The sequence below is a fragment of the Oncorhynchus mykiss genome, chromosome 12 (assembly GCF_013265735.2).
Source record: "Oncorhynchus mykiss isolate Arlee chromosome 12, USDA_OmykA_1.1, whole genome shotgun sequence".
Classification (NCBI taxonomy): Eukaryota; Metazoa; Chordata; class Actinopteri; order Salmoniformes; family Salmonidae; genus Oncorhynchus; species Oncorhynchus mykiss.
Window position 1 is genome coordinate 24047670 of NC_048576.1, and position 10794 is coordinate 24058463.

Sequence of the window (10794 nt, forward strand, 5' to 3'; positions counted from 1 at the left end):
TTAAACAACACAATGTAACTCCAAGTCAATCACACTTCTGTGAAATCAAACTGTCCACTTAGGAAGCCACACTGATTGACAATACATTTCACATGCTGTTGTGCAAATGGAATAGACAACAGGTGGAAATTATAGGCAATTAGCAAGACACCCCCAATAAAGGAGTGGTTCTGCAGGTGGTGACCACAGACCACTTCTCAGTTCCTATGCTTCCTGGCTGATGTTTTGGTCACTTATGAATGCTGGTGGTACTTTCACTCTAGTGGTAGCATGAGACGGAGTCTACAACCCACACAAGTGGCTCAGGTAGTGCAGCTCATCCAGGATGACACATCAATGCGAGCTGTGGCAAGAAGGTTTGCTGTGTCTGTCAGCGTAGTGTCCAGAGCATGGAGGCGCTACCAGGAGACAGGCCAGTACATCAGGAGACGTGGATGAGGCCGTAGGAGGGCAACAACCCAGCAGCAGGACCGCTACCTTCGCCTTTGTGCAAGGAGGAGCAGGAGGAGCACTGCCAGAGCCCTGCAAAATGACCTCCAGCAGGCCACAAATGTGCATGTGTCTGATCAAACGGTCAGAAACAGACTCCATGAGGGTGGTATGAGGGCCCGACGTCCACAGGTGGGTGTTGTGCTTACAGCCCAACACCGTGCAGGACGTTTGGCATTTGCCAGAGAACACCAAGATTGACAAATTCGCCACTGGTGCCCTGTGCTCTTCACAGATGAAAGCAGGTTCACACTGAGCACATGTGACAGACGTGACAGAGTCTGGAGACGCCGTGGAGAACGTTCTGCTGCCTGCAACATCTTCCAGCATGACCGGTTTGGTGGTGGGTCAGTCATGGTGTGGGGTGGCATTTCTTTGGGGGGGCCGCACAGCCCTCCATGTGCTCGCCAGAGGTAGCCTGACTGCCATTAGGTACTGAGATGAGATCCTCAGACCCCTTGTGAGACCATATGCTGGTGCGGTTGTCCCTGGGTTCATCCTAATGCAAGACCTCATGTGTCTGGAGTGTGTCAGCAGTTCCTGCAAGAGGAAGGCATTGATGCTATGGACTGGCCCACCCGTTCCCCAGACCTGAATCCAATTGAGCACATCTGGGACATCATGTCTTGCTCCATCCACCAATGCCACGTTGCACCACAGACTACCACAGACTGTCCAGGAGTTGGCGGATGCTTTAGTCCAGGTCTGGGAGGAGATCCCTCAGGAGACCATCCGCCACCTCATCAGGAGGATGCCCAGGCATTGTAGGGAGGTCATACAGGCACGTGGAGGCCACACACACTACTGAGCCTCATTTTGACTTGTTTTAAGGACATTACATCAAAGTTGGATCAGCCTGTAGTGTGGTTTTCCACTTTAATTTTGAGTGTGACTCCAAATCCAGACCTCCATGGGTTGATACATTTGATTTCCATTGATCATTTTTGTGTGATTTTGTTGTCAGCACATTCAACTATGTAAAGAAAAAAGTATTTAATAAGAACATTTCATTCATTCAGATCTAGGATGTGTTATTTTAGTGTTCCCGTTATTTTTTTGAGCAGTGTATTTTATATTATAAAATATGGCATCAAAATGTTGAAAATCTGATTCCCTAGCTGATCATTGTCTGCAACCGGCTTTGATCTTGAAGTAACGAAACAGGCAGGGAGAGTGAGCTCTTCTGTGGTTGTCAGCGAATCCTCAACCTTCTGGCCCGTAGCCCTGCATGGCACAAACTGTGCCACAAAAACATGCAGAAGTGGCAAAGTTGATATCCACCTTTATAAACACAGGGTCACTACAGTTATTATTATTTTAGTTAATTCCATTTATTTACAGTACAAGGGGATGGTCATGCATTTATGACACCTGGAGTTGAACCAGGTGAAAGCTGTGATCTGATTGATTTCACTTGTTAAATCCACTTCAATCAGTGTAGCTGAATGGGAGAAGACATGTTAAAGAAGGATTTTTAAGCCTTGACAAGTGAGACATTGATTGTGTATGTGTGCTATTCTGTGAATGGGTGAATGGGCAAGACAAAATATTTAAGTGCCTATGAACAGGGTATGGTAGTAGGTGCCAGGCGCACCGGTTTGAGTGTCTCAAGAACTGCAACACTGCTGGGTTTTTCACTCTCAACAGTTTCCTATGTGTTTCAAAACTGGTCCACCACCCAAAGGACATCCAGCCAACTTGACACAACTGTGGGAAGCATTGGAGTGAACATGGGCCAGCATCCATGTGGAATGCTTTTGACACCTTGTAGTCTGCCCCGATGCCCCGATGAATTGAGGCTGTTCTGAGAGCAAAAGGGAAGTGCAACTTAATATTAAATACCTGTTCCTAAAGTTTTGTCCACTCAGTTTAATGTCATTGTAGTAGACCTACTTCCCTAAGTAAAAGAAAAAGCAGATTTTGCAAACATGCACATCCAAACATGTTATGCATGAAGTAACTTGCACATATCAAAGCTGATCTATATACTGAGGCTTCACCTCTTCCTCTCTGCACATATTCAGTCGTAATGAAGGAGAGTAAGGCAGACTTGATCTTGGTCGCCATATCCAACATTGGCTAGTCTGTTGTTCACTTTGATGTAATCCTGCAGACAATATACAAACACAAATTACTGCATGGAAAGGTAACATTTTGCATGCCTAGATTGCCTCTTAAATACGTTTTTACAACAGAAAAGGATGGGAGATGCAAGGGGAACGGTAACTGAAAACGCCACACTCACTGCATCATCCTCCAGGATGTTCTCCAGGACACTGACTATGTTGTTGAAGGAGGGCCTTTGGGTGTAGGACTCCAGCCAGCAGTCCTTCATCATCTGCAGTCTAGAAGGAAAGGGATATGTGGCATAAACACTGGTGTAACTCAGGCAGTTGTTGTTGCCATCCTGTACCTGTCCCGCAGGTGTGATGTTAAGATGTACCGATCCTGTGCAGGTGCTGTTACACGTGGTCTGCCACTGTGAGGACGATCGGCTGTCCATCCTGTCTCCCTGTAGCGCTGTTTTAGGCTTCTCACAGTAAGGACATTGGAATTTATTGCTCTGGCCACATCTGCAGTCCTCATGCCTCCTTGCAGCATGCCTAAGGCACGTTCACGCAGACGAGCAGGGACCCTGGCCATCTTTCTTTTGGTGTTTTTCAGAGTCAGTAGAAAGGCCTCTTTATAGTGTCCTAAGTTTTCATAACTGTGACCTAATTGCCTACCGTCTGTAAGCTGTTAGTGTCTTAATGACCGTTCCACAGGTGCATGTTCATTAATTGGGAAACAGTGTTTAAACCCTTTACAATGATATGTGAAGTTATTTGGATTTTTATGAATTATCTTTGAAAAACAGGGTTCTGAAAAGGGGACATTTCTTTCTTTTGCTAAGTTTACTAGCGCACCAGTATCATGCAAATACACATGAGCAGTCAGATATGCCTGGAAATATTCCATGTAAAAAAAGTTTCTGAAGGGGGATAATTACTCACATCTCTGGCCTACATGTCTCTGGTTCTGAGTTCCTGTGTCCAGAGCAGATGTAGCGCACCACCAACTCTAAAGTCTCCAGGTTGGGATATGGTAAGGTCCCTAAGATTAAGACGAATCATTACAGCACTGTTAAAAAATACATGGCAAATGGAAATCCAGTATGGATGGTGTTAAGAGCTAGATGGGAGGGGTTGAATGGAGCTGAAGGGTGGGACTAATAACAACAAGATCACAAATGTAAAATATACTGTGTCTGTAAAATTTATATATTTTCAAAACTTTTGTGAAACAGCAAAGTTAAACATCTACAATGTAGAAAATAGTGAAAATAAAGAAAAACCCTTGAATGAGTAGGTGTGTCCAAATTTTTAACTGATACTGTATACATTTACAAAAACTACATATTGGGGATTGGAAATGATGCAGACAATTACATTGATGGAAGCTACAATCTATCTTTAATATTAAATTTGATCTACCCCCTAAAAAAATAAATTCATTATTAATACGTTAGTGAATACATTTTTCTCAGTTAATCTCAGGTGCTCTTTCCATTTTACCAAATGTTTGCATCTCCCACAGCACAATGCCAAATGCCCAGACATCCCCTTTGAAGCTGTAGTAGTTGTTTCTGAAGTACTCTGGGGGATACCAACGCAGGGGCACCTTTTGCTGCGAACAGAACCAAAAAGAACAGCCAAGTTAAATTATGCTCTGGTCACAACGCCTGGGTGACTCCAAGACAGTCCTCCTCACCAAGTGGTTTCCTTTGTGGCTGCTGCGACGGCTGCTCAAAAGAGTCAGGTCTTGGGCTAGTCCAAACTCCGCCAGCTTCACCTCTCTGGGGAAATGGTTAACCATGATGTTCCTCAGGGCTAGGTCACAGTGCACCACCTGTAGTATGAACCATTGTGCAACAGAGATTATGGGGACTGTAGTCAAATATGTATGTGTGGTGACCACAGACAAAAGTGAAATATATGACATTGTTGATGGATTTTTCAAATGATTCTAATGTACCATTTTAGAGCGCAGGTGTCTCATTGCATGGGCAATGTGATATGCTGCTGTGGTGAAGTGCTTTTGCAGATCACTGTCCCTGCTCAGTTGGTGTTGATTCACTTGCAGGAAACTTCGCAGGGTCCCACTGCTCACCGACTCCAGGATCAGCATGTAAGGAGCTGGAGTAAAGGAAAATGAAACGCACACAACACCACCTTACTGTATAACTTTTTGCCATGGTCCAAATTTCAGAAACAATGAATGCTTAATAAACGAGTCTGTGACTCTTACCCTGTGTGATGTTCCAGTCTAGCAGCTGCAGCACGTTCTTGTGGGTACCCAGCTTCCTCATGATGTTCACCTCCCTGGCTACCCTCCTGTGGGTAACCCCTACCGAGAACAAACCACGCTTATCAACTGTTTTGGTAGGTATAAGCTCCTGGGTGCATTTCAAACAGTAAATCTCTGATGGTGAGGGCTGTGATTGGTACATGTATTATTGTGAGGAGTACAGTGCATTGTCTTTTTGGTATTGACTAACAACGTTAAATAAACTCAGCAAAAAAATAAACGTCCTCAAACTGTCAACTGTTTATTTTCAGCAAACTTAACATGTGTAAATATTTGTATGAACATAACAAGATTCAACAACTGAGACATAAACTGAACAAGTTCCACAGACAAGTGACTAACAGAAATGGAATAATGTGTCCATGAACAAAGGGAGGGTCAAAATAAAAAATAACAGTCAGTATCTGGTGTGGCCACCAGCTGCATTAGGTACTGCAGCGCATCTCCTCCTCATGGACTGCAACAGATTTGCCAGTTCTTGCTGTGAGATGTTACCCTACTCTTCCACCAAGACATTTCTGTCTAGCAGGAAATCATGCACAGAATGAGCAGTATGGCTGGTGGCATTGTCATGCTGGAGGGTCATGACAGGATGAGCCTGCAGGAAGGCTACCACATTAGGGAGGAGGATGTCTTCCCTATAACGCACAGCGTTGAGATTGCCTGCAATGACATCAAGCTCAGTCTGATGATGCTGTGACACACCGTCCCAGACCATGACGGACCCTCCACCTCCAAATCGATCCCGCTCCAGAGTACAGGCCTCGATGTAACGATTATTCCTTCGACAATAAACGCGAATCCGACAATCACCTCTGGTGAGAGAAAACCGCGACTCGTCGGTGAAGAGCACTTTTTGCCAGTCCTGTCTGGTCCAGTGATGGTGGGTTTGTGCCCATAGGCGACGTTGTTGCCGGTGATGTCTGGTGAGATGTTGTTACACGTGGTCTGCCACTGCAAGGACGATCAGCTGTCCGTCCTGTCTCCCTGTAGCGCTGTCTTAGGCGTCTCACAGTATGGACATTGCAATTTATTGCCCTGGCCACATCCGCATGCCTCCTTGCAGCATGCCTAAGGCACGTTCACGCAGGTGAGCAGGGACCCTGGCCAGCTTTCTTTTGGTGTTTTTCAGAGTCAGTAGAAAGGCCTCTTTAGTGTCCTAAGTGTTCATAACTGTGACCTTAATTGACTACTGTCTGTAAGCTGTTAGTGTCTTAACGACCGTTCCACAGGTGCTTGTTCATTAATTGTTTATGATTCATTGAACAAGCATGGGAAACAGTGTTTAAAGCCTTTACAATTAAGATCTGTGAAGTTAATTTGTAAAAATCCAAATATCTTTGAAAGACAGGGTCCTGAAAAAGGGACGTTACTTTTTTAGCTGAGTTTAGTAGTAAGCTTGGTGGATTTGTCCTTACCCTCTTTGGTCATCTTGCAGGTGACAATGGAGTGACCCTTGCAGGTGCCACGCGTCATCTTAGCCTTGTAGTACACCCCTTCCCTCCCTGCTTTGATGAGTTGCTGCATGCCCAGCCCTGATGTGTTGAAGCAGGAACCCTGGGAAATTAAGTCCATGCTGTTACAACATTCTACAGCTAGATTTAAGTATGAGAATGTTATTTTACCCTGTAGCTTTTTCTTTAACCTGAGTTTACCGTTTGCTGTGGTCTCCAGAGAGACCTAGAAGCTGACTCGATTGTCTGCCTGAGCAGGGGAGTGGGCGAGCTAGTGTTCTGATACTCCTGTCCCAGAGTGACAGAGACAAGCTCTAGTGGGATTCTAGTCTCACGCACTAGACACTTTCTCAAGGTTAGGGGACTTAGAGCTGGGGGGTTGGATGGAGGAGCTCTGCCCAATAGACCCTCAACACCCTTCAGCTCTCGAATGGTGTGAATCAAAGTGCGATACCTGGAAAGGGTATGAAGAAAGTTAGTTGTACTGTATATTACTGCATCCAGTATGGAATAAACACATCCGCTGCTGATACTGTATTAAGGAAAGGTACACGTTTGATATGTTAACAAGTAGTTGAGCTATAAACTTACTTCATTGTCCACAGAATGGCCAGTAAAAGGACAATGGTAACAGTAAACCCAGAAATACCGATTAAAATGTAGAACATCCCATTAAATTTGACACCATCTGAGAAAAGACATATTCACCGTTACATCACAGCATGAGAAACCGGCATCAGTAAACTTCTCACATGACATATGATTATATGACTCACCTACTACAGGATCTGTTGAGAATGTATTATCAAGATAATGTATTATATTTGAAGGTCTTGTTACGTTGCTGATGAGGGAGGTTTCTGTGTGATTGTTGCTTGTATTCACATATGACATTGTTCTTTTGAGTGCGCACATTGCCTTCATCTGAGGAATCAAGAGCAAAAATGTGAAATGATGAGCAAGGAGTTGTTCTAAAGTCCCAATCCACATCGATGGGACCACAGTGGAGAAGGTGGAAAGCTTCAAGTTCATCAGCGTACACATCACTGATGATCTGAAATGGTCTACCCACACAAACAGTGTGTACCTCAGGAGGCTGAAGAAATTTGGCTTGGCCCCTAAGAACCTCAAACTTTTACAGGTGCACGATTGAGAGCATCCTGTCGGGCTATATCACTGCCTGATACGGCACCAGCAACCACAAGGCTCTCCAGAGGGTGGTGCAGTCTGCCCAACGCATCACCGGGGGCACACTGCCTGCCCTCCAGGACACCTACAGCACCCAATGTCACAGGAAGGCTAAAAAGATCATTAAGGACATCAACCACCTAAGCCACGGCCTGTTCAACCCGCTATCATCCAGAAGGCAAAGGTCAGTACAGGTGCATCAAAGCTGGGACCAAGAGACTGAAAAACATATTCTATCTCAAGGCCATCAGACTGTTAAATAGCCATCACTAGCCAGCTACCACCCGGTTACTCAACCCTGCACCTTAGTAGCTGCTGCCCTATATAGATTGTCATGACGTGTCCCTTTCTGGGTATAGATCGGGGCTTCCCCCTCTCTGTCTCTCCTACACCCAGGTTCTGTCATCTCAGGTCGTAAATTCCTGGCGGAGACTCTCTTTCCCTTTTCATGCAGAGAGACCACAGAGTGAACAAAGGATTTCACATGGCCGAACCCCTAAATCCCCAAAATGGGAAAATTAAACAAAATGTCCACTTCTGAGAAGGTGGGAATGGTCCGTGGACACTTAACTTCTCTAGGGTAGGGGGCAGCGTTGGGAATTTTGGATGAAAAGCGTGCCCAAATTAAACTTCCTGCTACTCAGCCATAAAAGCTAGAATATGCATATAGTAGATTTGGATAGAAAACACTCTGAAGTTTCTAAAACAGTTTGAATGATGTCTGTGAGTATAACAGAACTTATATGGCAGGCAAAAACCGGAGAAAAAATCCTACCAGGAAGTGGGAAATCTGAGGTTTGTAGTTTTTCAACTCTTAGCCTGCACAGTGTCTATGGGGTCATATTGCACTTCCTAAGGCTTCCACTAGATGTCAACAGTATTTAGAACATTGTTTGAGGCTTCTACTGTGAAGTGGGAGCGAATGAGACAGGATTGAGTCAGAGGCCTGCCAGAGAGGAACGAGCTCAGTCTTGCACGTTCACATGAGAGCGAGTTCTGTTCCATTGCATTTCTAAAGACAAAGGAATTCCCCGGTTGGAACATTATTGAAGATTTATGTTAAAAACATCCTAAAGATTGATTCTATACATCGTTTGACATGTTTCTATATATGACTTTTCTTCTGAACTTTCGCCTGGACCTGCCCGCGCGTCGTGAGTTTGGATTTGTGAATTGAACGCGCTATCAAAAGGAGATATTTCAACATAAATGTTGGACATTGTCGAACAAAACAAACATTTATTGTGGAACTGGGATTCCTGGGAGTGCATTCTGATGAAGATCAAAAGTAAGTGAATATATATATATATAATGTTTTTTCTGACTTCTGTTGACTCCAACATGGCGGATATCTGTTTGGCTTGATTTGTCGTCTGAGCGCCGTACTCAGATTATTGCATGGTTTTCTTTTTCCGTAAAGTTTAAAAAAAAAATCTGACACAGCGGTTGCATTAAGGAGAAGTGGATCTAAAATTCCATGCACAAGTTGTATGTTTTAGCAATGTTTATTATGAGTATTTCTATAAATTCATGTGGCTCTCTGCAAAATCACCGGATGTTAAGGCCTCCCGGGTGGCGCAGTGGTTAAGGGCGCTGTACTGCAGCGCCAGCTGTGCCATCAGAGTCCTTAGGTTCGCGCCCAGGCTCTGTCGTAACCGGCCGCGACCGGGAGGTCCGTGGGGCGACGCACAATTGGCCTAGCGTGGAGTGGTTTAAAAACGAGTTTAATGACTCCAACCTAAGTGTTTGTAAACTTCCGTCCTCAACTGTATATCTCTGAATGTGCACATTTCTCAATTATGTTTCCATCTAATTCTTGTATAAAATGAATGAGTTGAAGATGAAACTATTTGTGAAATGATGTAATGTGATGTTAAGCCTTTAATGTGATAGTTAAACTTTAAAGGGAATACAATTCTAAGTCATTGGCCCGCCCCCGTGAGCACAGACATGATCAGGCATCATAGCATTTTCTACTGTTACGAATAACCCCCCCCCCCCCCCCAAGGAAATCCTCTTCAGACCATGTGTACCTCTGTGTAAACTGACGTGGCACAGGTTTGAGTACCAAGACTAAGCAAACCCACCCGCGTGAGCTGTGATTGCGAATAGTTATTGAATTCCTAACCATACCACGTGGAGCATTGGCTACACGGCTGGAAATGGTTCAACTCTGAGACTACCGATCCCTACAGAATAAGAGCAAATCTTAGATACTAATTTCTAGTCTGCAGCTAGAAATTATGTAAACCTGGGATGCGAAGAGATCACGACGACACATGGGTGTAAATATATATCGATTGCAATTATTCCCGAATGAGTTAGTGTTCATGTGCAAAGGATTAGCATTTCAATAAATATAATTATCAACTGTGTGTAGTGATCCCTTTTGTCTTTCCCACTCTTTCTGTCCACACCCACTTCCCTTTGTCCACCAAGCCATCATATTGGCTTAGCCCATTGGGGAATCTTCCCTATCCTTGTTAGCAACCTATCTACTGTTTGTTTATTTCTGTGATTATTTAGTTAGTAAATAAATGATTAAGCCAATTGGGGTATGGATGATTCATAGTAAAGGTTGTGTTCGCGGAGATAACCAACAATTTACGACATTTGGAATGAGACTGGCGTGAGGTAAAGAATAATTCATTAGTAGAAGACTAATTGATCAGATATGAAAATATCTGAAGAGTTACAACTTGGTAATCTGAAGATTTTCCTTGGTGCCCTGACTTCCTAGTTAATTAGGTTTACATGATTAGTTTAATCACGTAATAATAATTAGAGAATTGATTTGATAAAATAAATCTTCACTTTTAATGATGCCAAAGACACGACAGCATAGCCATGGAATCACTGGCCACTTTAATACTGGAACACTAGTCACTTTAATAATGTTTACATACTGCTTTACTCATCTTATATGTCTATACTGTATTCTATTTTAGTCAATCCCACTCCGACATTGCTCGTCCTAACATTTATATATTTCTTAATTCCATTCTTTACTTCTAGATATGTGTATTGTTGTGAATTGTTAGATACTACTGCACTGTTGAAACTAGGAACACAAGCATTTCACTACACCCGCAATGTCTGTTAAATATATGTGTGACCAATAAAATGTTATTTGAAGTAGGAATAGAGCTATAATTAGTTTTTAATTAGTTATATTGAGCTGATATAGAGATGAGATCTTACCCATAGAGCCCATGCAGGTAGATATTCAAACACCTTCTATCCAAATTCATGTGAAATCTTTTCTATTGTGATCACTTTGTGGACCACCTACATATGTTCTTTACCTCACTTCCTG

At 43.6% G+C, this 10794-nt stretch overlaps 1 protein-coding gene across 2 annotated transcripts; it reads right to left on the bottom strand.

Moving 5' to 3' along the window:
* Positions 1-2204: 2204 nt before the first annotated feature.
* LOC110537233 (fibroblast growth factor receptor homolog 1-like) lies at positions 2205-10794 on the bottom strand. 2 transcript variants are annotated; one of them, XM_021623120.2, is made up of 12 exons: positions 10680-10794; positions 7067-7214; positions 6882-6978; positions 6492-6744; positions 6255-6393; positions 4777-4875; positions 4504-4664; positions 4240-4377; positions 4044-4155; positions 3483-3582; positions 2735-2834; positions 2205-2596 (listed from the first exon to the last, which is right to left on the bottom strand). In XM_021623120.2, exons 2-12 carry the CDS (start codon positions 7212-7214, stop codon positions 2510-2512), a joined length of 1434 nt encoding a protein of 477 aa, XP_021478795.2. In that variant the 5' UTR covers positions 10680-10794; the 3' UTR covers positions 2205-2509. The 2 variants fall into 2 exon arrangements, with proteins under 2 accessions (XP_021478795.2, XP_036793140.1); XM_036937245.1 differs by having other exon boundaries at positions 2552-2834.